At 43.4% G+C, this 18,309-nt stretch overlaps 1 protein-coding gene across 4 annotated transcripts in view; it reads left to right on the top strand.

Annotated features, from left to right (window-relative positions):
* The window catches only part of zfhx4 (zinc finger homeobox 4), an 82,026-nt gene that overhangs the window by 58,915 nt on the left and 4,802 nt on the right, over nucleotides 1–18,309 (top strand). For 3 of the 4 annotated variants that reach the window (XM_071485460.1, XM_071485462.1, XM_071485461.1), the window contains 5 exons: nucleotides 3,947–4,057; nucleotides 10,388–10,521; nucleotides 11,822–12,022; nucleotides 12,548–12,668; nucleotides 12,855–18,254. In XM_071485460.1, the coding sequence (XP_071341561.1) occupies nucleotides 3,947–4,057; nucleotides 10,388–10,521; nucleotides 11,822–12,022; nucleotides 12,548–12,668; nucleotides 12,855–18,254 (5,967 nt within the window). The remainder of the gene's footprint in view (nucleotides 1–3,946; nucleotides 4,058–10,387; nucleotides 10,522–11,821; nucleotides 12,023–12,547; nucleotides 12,669–12,854; nucleotides 18,255–18,309) is intronic. The other variant, XM_071485463.1, reaches the window with a different exon arrangement.

The following is an 18,309-nucleotide window of genomic DNA, read 5'->3' as shown; positions in this document are numbered from 1 at the left end:
CACACCCTCCACAGCCTGACCCACTCCCTCTGCATGTGTGTGTGTGTGTGTGCGTACAGAGGCAGTGGAAGGTGACTGAGAAAGTTTTGCTCTGTGCGTCCTCTGGTAGCGATTAAGTTGATGGTTAAGAGTCCCTGCCGCAGAACCCTCTCTCTCTCTCTCTCTCTCTCTCTCTCTCTCTCACTCACTCACACACACACTCACACACACGCACGCACACACACACACACTTGCACATGACAACTCACATGCAAACACATGGAGTCACTGTCTCACTCACTTGATCAATGGCACACATCCACACAAACACACTCAAACATGTGCACACACACTCGTCGCACACGCACTCACATACGCACTCATGTGGTGTGTAACTGTCAGGGTCAGTCAGAGGGCAGACGCTGTGCTGATGTATTGAGAGAGCTCGTCTGGGAATGTCCTCAGTGTGGAAACACATTCCCCGTATGCACACACACACACACACACACACACACACACACACACACACACACACACACACACACACACACACTCACCACAGATCTAACCAGCTAGAAGGGGAAAGGAGTGAAAAAAAAAAAAAAAAAAAACACTGATGAGGCCCAGATGATCACCCCTCCTCTCCTCGGTCTTTTTCTCTTTCTTCGTCCACTCTTCACCCTCATTCCTTCCTCTCTTTCCTTCTCTCTGTTCATTGTCTCTCATTTTTCATGTGTCCTATCTAGCTACAGGTAGAGTGCCCCCTAGAGGTTAGTTAAGATGGTGGTTTAGTCACATTGTCATCAAGCACTGGCTGCAGCTATGACCACTTTCATATCCCTCTGTCCGTACTGTCCTCCTTAAGAAAGATTAACTGTTTAATTTGCAGTTTACACACTTTAATATGCTAATATGAAAATGTTGAATCATTTCCTAGAAACAACATATCATATTTTCAACCACATTAAGGTTACAGAGATGAATGAACATGAGCTTTTTAAGTACAAAAGCTTCCACTGATTATTCTCAGAATGTGTTGTCATTGATTTGCAGTGGCTGTGTGTATGACAATGATGTCTACCTTGCTATAGTTCACATTTTTATTTAAAGTCACACCCTATGTTTAATATGAAATTAAATACATTTGTGCATATTGTTACAGTGATAATATTATATAATGATAATAAAAATAAGATGATGAGGAAGAAGAATAAGAATCTAAAATTATCCAATTATGGCCTGATAATCTGAAAATAGGTTTTCAACTGAAGCAATATGTAAGTATAGGATTTTACATACTGTATATATGTGTATATCTACAGCAGGGTGCAGTGAGGGAATGAAGACAAACAATAACAACGTAGATGAAACAGGGTTTTTTTCTTAAAGTTTTTTTTTTCTTTTTGTTTTTTTCTTTTTTAGATTTTTTTTTATTCTTTCTTTTAAGACATGTCCTGACCTTGCAGTATGCGAGATGTTTTTTTTCTCTGTATTTCTGTTTTGACCCTTTTCCCTCTCCTTCTTTTCTCACTCGTCCGTTAAACACGATGTTCAATTTGTGCCATTTGCTTTTTGTTGGCATCGAACAAAAGTCAAGTATAGACAAAAAATAAAAATCAGTGGTGAAGGACTTTCAAACCCACTACACACTCAACATTTACACCCATGTGCACACAATCTATCCTTCCTCTTTCCCTCTATATAAAGGTGGGGTGAATTAAAATACAAAGATGGACGCCGCAGCACCAGCAGTGAAAACTGCAATTTCTGCAGTCCGGGCTCTGTTGGCTGACAGGAGATATTTCATCCCCGTTGTCACCGACATATTAATAAAACATCAGGAGCAGAGTGCAGCCCCAGTCTCTCCCTATTTCACACGCACACACACACACACACACATGTACAAGGATGGATACATACACCTTGACATAGACTGTGTATACGTGTGTGAAAAATGCGTCCAGCCCTCAGACGCATGTGCAAATGCAAATATATAACAGCGTTCATGAATATGAACACACACACACACACACACACAAAACTGCAATTTTCCTCCTCAATCACATGCCAGCATCTGCCATGAAAATTTCATGCTGTATATAATGTCCACTTAATGTGTTAGCGCTTAAAGCAACGGCGCCAGTGCTTAGGCTATGTGTCTGTCTGTGTCTTTGTGTGTTTGTCTTTGGGTGTGTGTATGTGTGTGTGTGTGTGTGTGTGTGTGTATGTGTATACACTCCACTGTATGTGAAAGGGTTAATCATATCATGTTTCTGAGGGGGGTGGGGGGGGGGGTTAGAAGACCACTCGTGCTTGTCATACAATGGCCAAAGTGATTGTATGCAAATGCAGGCTGACCTCAATGCACCCTTTGCCTGATTTCTATGAATATGACTCTGTGTGGGTGCGTGTGTGTGTGTGTTGTAAAATATGGTTATTAAGGCAGTGCAGGATTGATGAGCGCAGCTCTTTTACACACACTCACACAAACACACTTGCACACAGACACATACACCAGTTTCATTCTTTGGCAGAGTGAGGGGTTTGTGGTGAAAGAGACACCCCCCCCCCCCCCCCCCCCCCCCCCTTCCCCCCATTTAGAAGACATGAAATTTTTAACGGTTCCGTTCTGTGTGTGTGTGTGTGTGAGTGAATGTGATACTGTGTGTGTATGATTTGACACCTATGTGCAAATATTTCCGTTTGATTTTTCATTTGTGTGTGCTAGCCATGAGATGGAGGAGGGTCGCATATGTGTGTGTATATATGTGTGTATATATGTTTGTATGTGTGTGCTGTGTGTGTGCATGCCTGGTTATCTGGCCTCTCTCAGACTGCTCAAAATTCATTACAAAGTGACATCAGCCCAGCCGGAGACAAATGATGGCTGGATGAAAGGGATCGCTGGGGCTCGGCTAGGATTAGTGTTAGCTTGTGCTGGCGACACATATACACACTTGTACACTCACACACACACACACATGCACACACATGCTCACAAAGCACACACACTCACACATACATACACACACTTTAATCCACTGGCAGAACACTGCAGATACACAGAATTATCAAACAAGGGGCTGAACTCTCAGAGATGGGCAGGCTAATCTGCTAATAGTACAGAGTTGCACGTGTGTGTTGGTTTGTGTGTCTGTGCATGTGTGTGTGCGTGCACGCACATTTTTTACAGAGATATACAGAAATACATTGACATGGCATCTTATGTATTATATATTTTATCTATACATTTACTTTATAGAGTAGAATTGGTGTCGTAGGCTGTGTGTAATTTTAGATTGCTCATAAAGTAGAATGGATAACTTTTTCATATAATTATGTTTTGACATTAAAACAGTGTAATTTCTATTTCCTCTATGTTCTAATGTAAATATTTGTCGAGACTGAAATAATGATTAAAATGGAAACAGGAAAAATATTTAACATTTATTTGAAAGAAAATCTATACACAAGCAAGCTTTATTACACCTTGTCTTTGAACAACATCTTTTGAATAGTGCCTTCTGAAGAGGCCACTAAAATAACTAAAATAGTTTCTGAGTAGGGCATATTTTGTTTTCACACAACTGCCCTGCTTTCATACCATGTATTATGTTTCACCCTCTAGAAGAGGCATGGCAGGGCTATTTTCAACAGAACATGTGTTCAAGTCACTAGAAGCATTATTTGTGGGTCAGATACACTTTCCAGTGGCGTAAACTTGTCATTTGTGTAGGAAAAAAGAGGTTTACGAGGATTAACTGAACATGTACAAACGTCTTTCAAAAGACTCTAATATGATACAGTAATATCTGAACATCTGCTCTATTTGTCAAGTCAAACACCATGGGAGGTTTATTTTTCACTGCCCCAGCCAGCAAATACTGTTTTTTTTTGTTGGTTTTTTTTTGTTTTTTTTGTAGAGAGCATTATGGGTAATGTAGTCGTTTTCTGTGTGCATTTTCAGAAGAGACTGCTGAGGATGGTGAGAGACCTCCTCGCTCTTCCTCCAGGCATGGACACAACCTCACTGACCGAGACTTGACTGACAGCAGGAGAACTGACCGTAAGTCCACACGTACGTATGAAACCCATATGAACCGTAAGCTTCCCTTCTCCTCTGAGTTATCGTTCATCTCCCTCTCTCTGCCTCAGATAAGGTTCTAACATGTGTGTGTAACATGTGAAGGCTGCTGACTAGCCTCCATGTGACCCGCTTTAATCGTTTCCATCTGACAGAAAGAGAAAAAGAGAATGAGAGAGACAGGGGAAGAGAGAGTGGGAAAGAAGGAGAGAGGAAAAAAACAGAGGAAGAGAGAGGGATAAGTTGAGTGTTGTGGATATTACCAGGCAATGTCCAGGCCCCAGATTATTTTTTAATCAAATCAGTTTGCGTGCTTGTAATTTATAAGCGCCTTGCATTAATCTTTTCTCGTTCTTGTGCCCTCTCCGATGACATATTAATTTTTCATAAGCACAGGATTAGATGGGGGGGCCTGTGTATATGTTTTTCTAATATTGCACCACATCCCTGCAACCCTTAAATTAGTTTTTTTTTTCCCCCTGCACCCTCCCTTCATTTTTCTTTCTCTCCTATTTTTCTCTGGCTCTGTCTATCCCTTAATTGTTGTCCAATCTCTGACCCTATCACCAGGCATTACCTCAGAAAGGAAAAGAGCACAAGAGAGAAAGGGGGAAGAAGAAACTGTTTATTTGTTTGTAAGAATGGCAATGTTGTAGGTGGGGAGGGGCAACAATCTGTACAAGACAGCTTGTTTTTTGTTTGGTTTTTTTTTTTGTTTTTTTTTTTTGTTATTTTGGGCGAGGTAGGGAGCACATAATGCCTCTGCTGCCAGGCTGTGGTCGGGATAGCCCTGGCTTTGTTAGATTTGATTTACCCAAATAAGAATTCATATGATCTTTTTATGTATGAGATGGAAATCCATGGCTGGGGATGAATATTACATGGGGTCTCTCTCCTCTTTTTTTTTCTCTGTCATTGCATGGGGTTCTCTCTCTCTGTCTCTCTCTCTCTCTCTCTCTCTCTCTCTCTCTCTCTCTCTCTCTCTCTCTCTCATTCTTTCTCCCTCTCCCTCTCTCACACACACACCGTCCAACTCCCACTCTCCATCCATCTCAAGCTCCCTCCCCACCTCCTCTTCCTAGCATGCCATACCTAGCTCCATAATGTGAGGCTCAATGAGGCAGAAGGAGAGCTGAGTGAGGCTGGGGCCTATTAGTTTGGCTAGTCATCTATCTTTCAGCTCTATCTCTCTGACAGGCCTGTCTGACGGACTGGCGGGGAACCACCATCCATGCATTTACTGCCGCATATTACCGCCAGCGTCATTTAACACCACCGCACACATGCAAAAAAGTCTCCAGGTCCCTCCTACTTCAAAGTGTGTTTATGTATGTAGGCGTTCAGGCCTACATATGTAAACCCACTTTAAATTAGGAATGACCCTGAGACTTTTTTTGTAGAGTAATTTATCAGATGTCATAATTCTATATAACTGTATGCCTTTATTATTTTAATGAATAATCTGTTCTAGGAGTCGCCTTGTGGTCAGCTGCTAGTTTGGCTAGGAGTACAGCTATAATATTGCTTGTGGGTTTTTGGTGTTTTATTTTGCATCTGGATTCAACAAGATTTCAGAAAGTCAAATGCCAGAAATGTTAAAGGGAGCCTGGTGTTTCAGGGTGTTGTTATACTAGGTTTATCATCAGAGACAGGGCCTTGTTTTTCTCTTTTTCCAGCTTAATGTAGTAAGATTTAGCATCTCCTTCCTCAGCCCCAAATCTCTGGCAAGCTTGAAATGCTCCGATCTGTGGATGTGCGTGTGTCTGTGTGTGTGTGTCTGTATGGAGATCTCCAGGGAAGGGATTACAGTGTGACCAAGTGAGCAGTGTGTTTGCGCACTTCATCTCCAAGACCAAGATCCTTTAAACAAAGAGGGGCAGATAGATAGAGAGGGGAAGAGAGAGAAAGGGAGAATGAGAGAAAGAGAGAGAGGGGGGAGGGGCAAGGAAAGACAGAGAGAGCTTTTTCCCTTGCTTCATTTACATTGTCTTTTTTAATCCCATGTCACTTCAGATTAATTATAATCCATGTTACATTCTCCATGCAAATGTCCCCTATGTGGATTACTTCCAGATAGCTTTGTGCTGTGTGTGTACTGTAGATGTCGCATGTCGCCACCATGGCTCAGGGGCCCAAGTCATATAAATAACCAACTAAACAAAGGATCTGACATGGAAATGAGCCTGTGAGGCAGCCTAAGGAAATTACAGATCTCTACCTGCTTCAAATTAGCAAAGAAATGACTCATTATTCCCACAGACAAATGTTATTCATCAATTTTTTGTACAGTTTTGAATTGAGCAGATAATCAAATTGAATTGCATGCAAAAAAGATCAGATTTAAAATATTCTATATTATCTTGTTTTGTTTTTTTTGGGGGGGGGTTTGGATGCATCTTGCAAATATGTCCAATTTGAGATGAGGGCTCTGCTTTTTTTTCTGTCTTTGTAAGATGACATTAAAATATATTTAAGATATTAGCATGTTTAATTACAAGCCTGCAGCAGTGCCTTTTTGCATGTATGTGTGTTTTCTGTGTAATGATGGCTTGTTGAATGTCTCAGACGATTTGTCAAATGTGACAAGGCCATGCTCATATTTATCTCTCATTAGAATACAAGCTGGAGATGGAGGAGAAATGAAGGCTAGTCATTAAAAATCACAAACTACAAGACAGCTGTTGTTTAACAGCCTTTCTCTTCCTCTCACTCCCTCTCCATGACTACATCTCTACCTCTCTCACTCTCTCTCTCTCTCTCTCTCTCCATTTCTCTCTCCACCTCCCTCCGGCTAGATCTGGAGTGCTTCAGTGGGAGTTTGGGGTTCAGAGTGTGTTGCTGTAATGTTATCGGGTGACCAGGGGTCAGCCTAATGCGTAACCTCAGAGCACAAGGCCAGTAAATCATGCTGGCCGGCCCACCCCGGCCCGTTTTGGCCATCTCTCCCTCCTAGATTTACTGCTCCGTAACCTTAGCCAGTCTGCCAGGGCTCAGGACAGCTAAATTGAATACTAAATCCAAGCTGCCGCCACCCAGCCTGCTCCCTCTTAATTGACAGCCTTTTCCCCCACTCTCTGCTCTATGTTTGTGGGCTTTTTTTATTTTCATGAAATGAAATGTCAGGAATGGAATTTAATTGTTTTGCAGCTTGTAAAAGAAAGGAAAAAAGAGAAAACGAGGGCAATAGTTACAGTGTGATCGTTTGGACAGCCTGCTCCAAGACTTGATCCTGATGGTGTAGTTGATTTCATATAAAGTCATAGTCGGAGAGATTCAATGGTATGCTTGTTTGTGTGAAAATCTCATTTGCTTGCTTCAGTTTGCACAAAATGTCTTACCCTTTCCAACGCAAAAGGGCAGATTCTAAAATAGATTCATGCAAAAAGTATTAGCTACAATGATATTGTCGGTCCTCCTGCCTTTTGAGGAACTATTTGGGACAGATATATCCTGAGGTGTTTAGAGCTATGGGCTTCTCTGTCCCTCTCTATCATTTTTCCTCTTCTTCCCTCTGTTTCTTGACATCTCCACCTCTCCCTCCATTGCGCTGTACTTGTCTTCATCTGAGCGCCCACTTGCATGTATATAAGTGCGTGTATACGCGGCTCCCTAAACACCATTGACAGCTGCAAATAAAGATGGGTGGTGAGTGTGCCGCTCTCTCCCCCTGCAATGCAAAAGGGGTTGAGTGTCATAAATCACCTTTTGATTTATCTAATCAAGCAAGGTCCTGCTGCATGCAGACATTTGTCATTGGTGGAGTGGGGTTCGTGGTGTCAGGTTTATTCTGCCACTCTGCTTCACTGGGCTGCAGCTGGTGGAGCCTACATACGGATGAGGGGATTGGGGGGGGGGGCAGGGAGGAGGAGGAAAAAGGACACAGTCATTAAGTGTGGGGTGCAGACCCAGAGACAAAGGAAAATGAGAGGAGAGTCTACTGCTCCTGTCGTGTTCTCAAGCTTGCCCTCTGCTATTATTTCACCTTAATTATTTTAGCTATCCACGCACTATTGAGGGCTGGAATATGAATTTAGTTATAAACTACAGGCAGAGAGATATTTTTATTTTCTCTCATAAACTAAAGCTTGTGTTTGGATTCTGCTAGCCATTCTATTTATTTGTGTTACAGGTGATTATATCCTTGGAGGACACTCTACAAATTTGAATGCAATTCCATGCCTCAAAACAACTTTATTATTCACTCACAGGATTTGCCATTTAAAGCTCCTGAGTGGCCATAGAGAGAACTGCTCTCTCAACATTCAAGGTTAACCGACTGTTTGTCTTCATGTGTCATAAGTGTTAATGAAAGCACTAGGTCAAAGATGAAACTAGACCAAAAGGACAGATCTTCATGTTGTATATGCACACACTGTAGCACACACACACTACACAAACATACATTTACACTCAATATGACAGTAATCAATGGTGATGTGTGGGCTCTTTCCCCCGCCGCATTGTAAATGTATTTGCAGCCTCTTGTCCGACAATCGCCTCATCTCTTTTTGCAGGGATGTAATTTAGTTGCAAATTGACTGGAAGACGGAGGCAAAAATTGAAAGTTGAAATTAGAAATGGTCATAATAAATACGGGAGGCGGGGCGCAGGCTTTGGAAAGGTCAGGTGATATGACGGGTGCTACCAGCCTGGACCGATCTAACCAATGGAGTGTCAGGGACCTGTCATGAAGCACATGATACACACACACATATATATGCACATCGACACACACACAAGCCCTGCAGGGGCCATCACAGGCACTGGAAGACGAGATTACCTCGCTATTCTGAGCTGCAGAGCAATTCTCGGATGTTCTTGGAAATTCACATTGTGCCCATGTGTCGCCCCCCTCCCCCCCTTCCCCTTACTCACTCTCTTTCTTCCTTTCTTCCCTCCCTCCCTCTCTCTTGTCACTTTCCTTGACAGGCCAATATTTCAGGCTCCAGATATAGGGGATTACAAATAAAATAAGTGGAACGCCTACTTAATGCAACAGAATTAAAATGCATGAACGGGCCGGAGGAATTGATATGCACCCAATACAAACACGAGCCACGGAATAATATGAAATACAAAATGTTTTTTTCAACCCCCTCTCCATGTATCAGTGCTTTGATTTCCCTTTTTTTCCATTTGTGCATCTAGCGTGAAGCGTTGATTCGCAAGAGTGAGGCTCACATATTGCCTTGAGTGACCAGACAAGGGAGGGAAGGCAAGAGAGGGGGGCGAAAAAGGGGGGTGATGGCTTAGGGAGAGAGGGAGGAAGAGAGCAAGGGCGCAGGAGGGAAGGAGGGAGGGAGAGTTGCTGTTGCTGTGTCTTTGTGTTTTGTGGGTAAATTGCAGTGGCAGAGTATAGCAGGGCCTGCACGGCCTGTATCTTAGGATGAGGCTAATGAAAGATTTATCAGCGGCTGCAGCATTTATACAACCAGAGGCTGATCTCTCCACACTGAGCCCTGCTGTTAACGTCACACACGCTTACACGCATACATACAAATAGACACACACAAGTAGTGCTGCTACTGTACCACCAGCCGTGACCAAGCCCTGAAAATTTAGCATCTTGTACAGACAGAAGAGTTGTTGAGGCAGCTGGGGAAATGTATATGAACTAATGAAGTGTATAATATTACCATAACATTTAATGTATGTCGTGCTGTGATAATGAGCCTGCCTGAGTTTTCTCCATTTCAAATGTCCTCAGGGCAGAAAGACATCAGTGTGTATGAATGTGAATAATACAGTCCACGCTTGTATCCATGCTTATGTTGTCCTGTTGTAAAATCTTTTTTTAAATCATCACCTATGACCCACTGAATATTAATTTGTTACACATGCTAATCATTTGTGAAGCATGTGTATCAATAGCCACCAGATGTCAGACATTTCAGTTTATTCACTCAAATGTGACAGTTTTATATAATTCATATATTCTAGATTAAGATTTCAATCACTCATACAGTATGAATGTGTGATCTATGGGATACTATATATCAATATGACAAGGGCCCTCTTACTCTCATTCCACTGTTATGTTTAATATGTCATTCTGCTTCTGTGCTCTGCTTCCATTTAAAAAAAAATTAATCTATTGTTTATCCATCAATCATTTCATAATTTTGCAGCATTCTTGCATTTTTAAATTGTCAGTGTGAAAATGAGATGTATTATAAATATATCTAAGCTTACATTAAACAAACACAAGCTACAAATAGAAATTATAAATGATTATTTGATGAAAAACAAGTGCTCATTTTCAATGCTTTACGTTCTCTGTCTCCTCTTTTCTCTCTGTTTCTCTCTCCCTCCACCACCTGCCAGGAGTGAATGCCATATCCAAAGAGGTTACCGGACCGAATGCGATGGTGAAACATTCCCTCCTGCCAGATCGACAAATAGAAAGCCCACCAAAAAGGCCAAAGTCTGCTGAGGGGAAGACCTCTGCCCATGAGCAGGTAAAGGTTTGTAGTATGTCAAAAGGAAACTGTCAATTGTGCTGCGTCAGCAACAATCCTGAAAGCGTTACTGCTGTACTTCCTAGCGACTCAAAGAGGATGTGTTTTAGCTGATCCTGAAAGTAGTAGAGGTGCACTGAGGGTGACCATGGACCACTAACTTGCCAAAGAAAATCCATATCTAGGTTTTAGAGCTCAGTATGCATGTATTTAAGTGTACATCTGGCAATTCATATTCCAAATACATGTTGGAATTTGTTGTTGGTGCACTGAAGGCTAATAGCTAATGAGGCAAGTTCTCCTTCATAAGCACTAATGAAATCTAACCTTCACTGTCACTGTGGGATGAGCTAATGGGAAGATACTTATGAACTGTAAGAAGCAGAAATGCTAAGCTAAGCATTAAGCAATTGCTGGCGCCAGCTTTCTCTCAAAGGGTTAAATGCAGCCCACCATTCCTTCCCTGACAGAGCTTTTTAGCATCAAGCACAGTAGGCCAGTCTTTGTGTTCTTAAGTGGAATACCTGCACCAGCCTTAGGCCTCCCTCCCTTGGTTTTTTCCCCCTTTTGCATCTCTTTAAATTATATGTGTTTTTAAATTAGATTATGAAGTATTAGCTTGTCTGGTTCTGGGCCCTGCAAGGAGGGAGGACTTAGTCATTTCAGAAATGGATTCTATTAAGACAGGTGGTGGGGAGGCAGCTATGTTCAGAGTACTCCCTGTAATGAGGGCAAGGCGTAGCTTGGGAGAGTACACACCTTTGTCATCTGTAATCTCCTGATTAGAAATTCTGGCCAATCGTGTTTTCTGCTAATAAAATTGCATGAGTTGAGAGACTTAAGTGAATTACATGAAACATGGTTGATCTACATTTTTTGTTTTAAGGTGGGCATGGGGGTAGGTGGGGAGAGCTAAATGTGGTGAGATGAGGTGAGTGGGCAGTGAAGAATACAAAAGCCCTGTAAACATTCTATTTGATTTTGCAGATATGCAACTATTTTCACCCCTAACGGTGCAGGAGAAATGATTCTTGCACGTCTTCATCAAATCCTTGTTTGTTTTTATAAAGTGATGCCTGGCCATATCTTTAGTGAGGCTGACAGTGAACAGCAGGCTATGCTAATGGCTGTGTAGCGTAAGAATGATACCCACTAAGGAGTACATATTGTGGACAAAAAAAAATCCTGTTCCTAAATTAATTTTTACATAGCAAAGGATGCCCTTCTTATTGAATATCATTTCATTAATCTTCCAATCCCGGCCAGATAGTTATTATACCTCTTCTTTTTTTTTTTTTAGGTTCAGCAGTGTCCATATTGCAACTACAGCAGTAAGGATGCCAACCGTATGCAGCTCCATGTGATGTCCCAGCATTCCATGCAGCCAGTGATCCGCTGCCCTCTTTGCCAGGATGTCCTGAGCAACAAGATTCACCTGCAGCTGCATCTCACACACCTTCACAGTGTGGCTCCTGACTGTGTGGAAAAGCTGATTCTGACTGTATGTAGAAGTAATGATCATAAATAAGATTTGTGTGTGGGTGTGTATGTGTACATGTGCATCTGCTTGAGTCTTCAAAACAAAAAGTAATTACTAATACATAGCAGTGTTGATTAATAAAGGATGTGTAGGATATGATAACTTTTACTTTATTTGATGCACACAAACATGCTTTCTGTCACTTGTTTGAGAAGTGTTTTTAGCCACCTAACAGGTGTTTTTCCTTTTTCAATAATAATTTTGAGAAGTGAAAAAGTGAAAAGTGAAAGTGAAAAACTTGAATCATTTGTCTCGACTGTCCAGTTCTCCCTCTGGTCTCATGTATGGTTAGGACACGGGCTTACTACATTACTTATGACATAACTTCATTGTGCTCCCTTGATATACTGCCATAAACTTGATTGTTGTTGTCCACTGAGAGGAGCAAAGTCTCTCTATAGAATAAGCTTTAAACACTTCCTCACATTTTCAACATTCATTATTTTAAATTGAGATAATAATGGAGATTTTTTTTGGTCTTGATAGGTTGTTGGACCTGACACAGCACCACCAAATAATGTGATGCATCCCCAAACTGGACAAGACAAAGGTCTATCTCTAATGGATTCCACTACCTCTCTTTCTGATGGGTCTGGAAAATCTCAAGGTGGGCAGAATATTGTACTTAAATAAATAATTATGTCGTTAATTTGTTGTCAAAATCATAATACGTTTAATGTTTAATTTGAATATATGCATTCATAATTTGTATTAATATTTAATACTGTTTGGCATGTATCAAAAAAGTAAATAATGCAGTGCATTGTACTTCAAATTGTATTTCTACTTTTAGGAAACATCTCAAAAGATGAGCTGACCAGTCAAGACAAGATTGAATTGGATCCACAGGGTGAGGAACTCAAGCCCCCAAAGGAGGCCTCAGAGGCCCCAGACTGGAAGAGAGCCGGTGGGTTAGGACATGATAGCAAGTCCCCTGATACCTTACAGGACCATCTCAGTGAGCTCCAAAGGCTCCAGCAGCAACAGCAACAGCTGTCAGTATCTGATCGTCATGTCTACAAGTATCGTTGCAACCACTGCAGCCTGGCCTTCAAGACAATGCAGAAGCTTCAGATACATTCCCAGTACCATGCCATCAGAGCAGCCACAATGTGCAGCCTTTGCCAGCGCAGCTTCAGGACATTCCTGGCCCTCAGGAAGCATTTGGAAAATGGACATCCTGAACTTAGTGAAGCTGAAGTGCAGCAACTCATAGGAAATCTTCCAATGAATGGAGATATCACTGAGAGTGAGGCCAGGGCCTTGGAGGAAGCTCAGGCTTTCGAACATGACTTGGACAAAGATGATGAAATTGACCAGGAAGAGAAGCCCAGTCCTACAGGAAGTGACAGTAGCTCTCTGCTTGATGACATGGGAGCAGAACCAAAACGGACCCTACCATTTAGAAAAGGGCCCAACTTTACAATGGAGAAATTTTTGGATCCTTCTCGGCCTTACAAGTGTACAGTATGTAAGGAGTCCTTCACCCAGAAGAACATCTTACTAGTCCACTATAATTCAGTTTCCCACCTGCATAAATTGAAAAAGGTCCTTCAAGAAGCATCAAGCCCAGTCCCACAAGAGACAAGCAACAGCATGGACAACAAACCATTCAAATGCAATATTTGCAATGTTGCCTACAGCCAAAGCTCAACACTTGAAATTCACATGAGGTCAGTACTCCACCAGACCAAAGCAAGAACAGCCAAAACTGAAATGAGCAGCAGCAGCAGTGTCTCTGGTACTAGTGGTCCAGTACCTGCAAAAAGTCCAGCACCAAGCACACAAGGGAACAACAGTAACTCAGACACTGCTAGAAGTGGAACACCCTCTGCTAACAAAGAAAACACTGTGGAACCCAAAGACGCTAACAGCGGCAACAATACAAAACAAACAACTACTGACCATGTTTCAGCACAGGCAAGCAGCCACCAGTCAGCTCAGTCCTCAGCCCAATTGCAACTGCAGCTTCAACATGAACTCCAGCAACAAGCTGCTTTCTTTCAGCCTCAGTTCCTTAATCCAGCTTTTTTCCCCCATTTTCCAATGACCCCAGAAGCTCTGCTGCAGTTTCAACAGCCACAGTTCCTCTTCCCCTTCTACATCCCAGGAGCTGAGTTCAACCTCAGCCCTGAACTTGCGCTGCACTCAGCAGCAGCTTTTGGAATGCCTGGCCTCACTGGATCATTCCTAGAGGACCTGAAGCAGCAGATGCAACAGCAGCACCAGCTGCAGCAGGCACAGGCACAGCAACAGGCTCAGCAGCAACAGCAGCAGCAGCAAGCCTCTCAGACACAGTCACAAATTCAGCAACAGAAAAACCAGCAACTGCAGAACCACAAACCCAAAATTGAGTCCAGCACTGTGTCAGTGTCAGAAATTCAGATGTCAAGAGAGGCAGAGGACCACTTAGAGAAACAAGAAAACAGAGCAAAGATGGAAAATGGAGGTGATGCATTATGTGATGGAGGAAAAGACAACAAAGACTCTAAAAAGTCAAAGTTCCCAGAGCCATTGATTCCCCCTCCACGTATTGTGTCAGGAGCAAGGGGCAATGCAGCCAAAGCACTACTAGAGAACTTTGGATTTGAATTAGTCATCCAGTACAATGAAAACAGACAGAAAAATCAAAAGAAAAACAAAGATGGAGTTGAACAAGTGGAAATGAACACTGATAAACTTGAGTGTGGGATGTGTGGAAAGCTCTTCTCCAATATGCTTATTCTCAAAAGCCACCAGGAGCATGTGCACAGCCACTTTTTCCCATATTTGGAGCTTGAAAAGTTTGCCCAGCAATACAGAGAGGCCTATGATAAACTCTATCCAATAAACCCTGCTTCACCTGAGACTCCACCTCCCCCACCACCACCACCTCCTCCTCCACCACCACCTGCTCCAGCCCCAGTGACAGCTCCTCAGCCTCCTTCTACATCAATGACCAAGCCCCAAACCCCAGTGCCTTCCCCAGTTCCTGTTCCCCATCAGGCCCCACACCAGCCCTCTCACCAGGCACCACCAACTCAGCCACCACCCCCTCCTCCACCACCTACTGCCCCTCCTGCACCTCCCCAAGTGCAGCTCCCTGTTCCCTTGGATCTGCCCATTTTTCCACCTCTAATGATGCAGTCCGTCCAGCACCCTGGCCTGCCCCCTCAGCTAGCCCTCCAGCTGCCCACTATGGACTCTATTTCTACAGACCTTACACAGCTCTGTCAGCAGCAGTTGGGTCTTGATCCAAACTTCCTCCGCCAGTCTCAGTTTAAGCGACCTCGCACTCGTATCACTGATGACCAGCTTAAGATACTCCGTGCTAACTTTGACATCAATAATTCCCCCAATGAAGAGCAAATCCAGGAGATGTCAGATAAGTCTGGCTTGCCCCAAAAAGTCATAAAGCACTGGTTCCGTAACACCCTCTTCAAAGAGAGGCAGCGGAGTAAAGACTCTCCCTACAATTTTAATATTCCTCCCATTACTACTTTGGAAGATATTCGAATGGAGTCCCAGTATAGCACACAGGATTACAGAACTGAGTCAGCCATCAGCAAGAGGTCCTCCAGAACCAGATTCACTGATTACCAGTTGAGGGTACTTCAAGATTTCTTTGACACTAATGCCTATCCAAAGGATGATGAGATTGAGCAGCTCTCCACTGTGCTCAACCTACCAACCCGAGTCATTGTGGTGTGGTTCCAGAATGCCCGCCAGAAAGCTCGCAAGAGCTATGAGAACCAGGCAGATTCTAAAGACAATGAGAAAAAAGAACTGACCAATGAGCGATACATCAGAACCAGCAACATGCAGTACCAATGTAAAAAGTGCAACATTGTGTTCCCACGCATCTTTGACCTTATCACTCACCAGAAAAAGATGTGTTATAAGGATGAAGATGAGGAAGGTAATGAGGAGAGCACCTCTGAGGAATACATAGATTCTATTGAGCAAGGTCCAGCCAAGACTACCCAAGTACCTTTCGATCCACCTAAACAGTCCCAAACAGGAACTGCCACCAGTTCTGGCTCAAGCTCCCCTGTGATGGCCTCTCCCCGTGCCAGCATGGGGAAAACTTCCCCCAAGCCAGACATTGGCCCTGAAACTGAAATTAAACAAACTGAGACTGCCCCCTCACCAGTGATCAAGTCACTACCAGAACCCAGACCATCTAAGGCTTGCACACCTCAGCCACCTCCTCAGAAAGCTCCCCAGCCACAAATGTCAAGACCCCATTCTCAGCCACAGGCAGCTGCAGTGCCCTCAAGTCCACTCTCTTTGGCCCTTTCTTCACTCACAAACAGCCTTCCCCACCAGATGCTTCAGTACCAGTGTGACCAGTGTAAGATTGCATTCCCCACTGTGGAGCTATGGCAGGAGCACCAACACATGCATTTCTTGGCTGCCCAAAACCAATTCCTCCACTCTCAGTTTCTTGAAAGACCCATTGATATGCCCTATATGATATTTGACCCCAACAACCCACTAATGGCAAGTCAACTGTTATCTGGAGGCCTTTCCCAAATCCCCTCTCAGGGTAGCTCTGGCTTGGCCTCTGCAACAGGCTCTGGAGCAATGAAGAGGAAACTGGATGACAAGGATGAAAGTGCTAACGATAAAGATGGTGGAAACAGTAGTGAAGAGCAACACAGAGATAAGCGTTTGAGAACCACCATTACACCAGAACAACTGGAGATTCTCTATGACAAATACCTACTTGACTCTAACCCAACAAGGAAGATGTTGGACCACATTGCACGAGAGGTTGGCTTGAAAAAGAGAGTTGTGCAAGTTTGGTTCCAAAACACTCGTGCAAGAGAGAGAAAGGGGCAATTTAGGGCTATAGGGCCCTCCCAGTCCCACAAGAAATGTCCCTTTTGCAGAGCACTGTTCAAGGCTAAATCTGCTTTAGATAGCCACATACGATCCAGACACTGGCATGAGGCTAAGCAGGCAGGCTTTAGCTTGCCACCAAGCCCAATGATGAATCAAGACAATGAAAGAGGAGAAAGCCCAAATAAGTATAATTTCTTTGACTACCCACAGCTGCCTACCAAGACTGAGCCAAATGAGTATGAGCTGCCTGCTGCATCCTCAACTCCACTCAAACCATCTGAGACACAAGTAAAAAACTTCTTAAGCCCTTCATCCTTAAAAGCTGAAAACTGTGATGAAACTGAAGGGCCTAATATTAATTCAGCAGAAGCTTCATCTTATGATCTCACTAAAATGGACATTGATGAGACATCATCAATTAATACAGCCATTAGTGATGCAACAACTGGAGATGAGGGTAACAACAATGAGGTTGAGAGCCTCACCGCCAATGGAGGTGACAAGTTGAGTGACAACAAGAGTGGCCTGTTGCTAAATTCTGATAGTGGCAGTGAAAGGTTCCAATTCAGCATGGTGAGCCCTGCCCTCAGCTTCTCTGGAAAAGACTGTGACTCTTATTATAGCTCCAGAGATGATGAAATGGATGAAAGCAATGATAGGAGTGAATCATCAAGCCTGGCTGATCCCAGTTCCCCTAGTCCCTTTGGGACAGGTAACCCTTTCAACAAGTCTGGGAAAGGTAACAATGCTGGGGACAGGCCAGGCCACAAACGATTCAGGACACAGATGAGTAACCTGCAACTTAAAGTCCTCAAAGCTTGTTTTAGTGACTACCGCACTCCTACAATGCAAGAGTGTGAAATGCTGGGCAATGAGATTGGACTTCCCAAGCGTGTTGTCCAGGTTTGGTTCCAGAATGCCCGAGCTAAAGAAAAGAAGTTCAAGATTAACATCGGAAAGCCATTCATGATAAGTCAAGGCTCACCAGAAGGGCCCAGGCCTGAGTGTACTTTGTGTGGTGTAAAGTACACTGCCCGGATGTCCATCCGAGACCACATTTTCTCCAGACAGCACATCACCAAAGTGCAAGAAACCCTGGGTAACCAGGTGGATAGGGAAAAGGACTACCTAGCACCAACCACTGTCCGTCAACTGATGGCCCAGCAAGAGCTGGACCGCATGAAGAAAGCTGGTGAGGGACTCAGCCTGCCTGGCCAGCAGCAACAGACTGCAGTGGACAACAATAATGCACTTCATGGTCTCAGCCTACCCTCAGGCTACCCAGGGTTATCTGGCCTTCCGCCGGTGCTACTTCCTGGGGTCAATGGGCCATCATCACTTCCTGTTTTCCCACCCAACACACCTGGTGAGTTAGTATGACAAACAGTGAAAAAAATTTAATAGACTAGAAGCTTTATGAA

Source organism: Trachinotus anak, unplaced genomic scaffold, assembly GCF_046630095.1.
Source record: "Trachinotus anak isolate AG129_WGS33_773 ecotype Australia unplaced genomic scaffold, CSIRO_AGI_Tana_v1 ptg000009l, whole genome shotgun sequence".
Lineage (NCBI taxonomy): Eukaryota > Metazoa > Chordata > Actinopteri > Carangiformes > Carangidae > Trachinotus > Trachinotus anak.
This window is presented reverse-complemented; position numbering and strand designations above follow the sequence as displayed.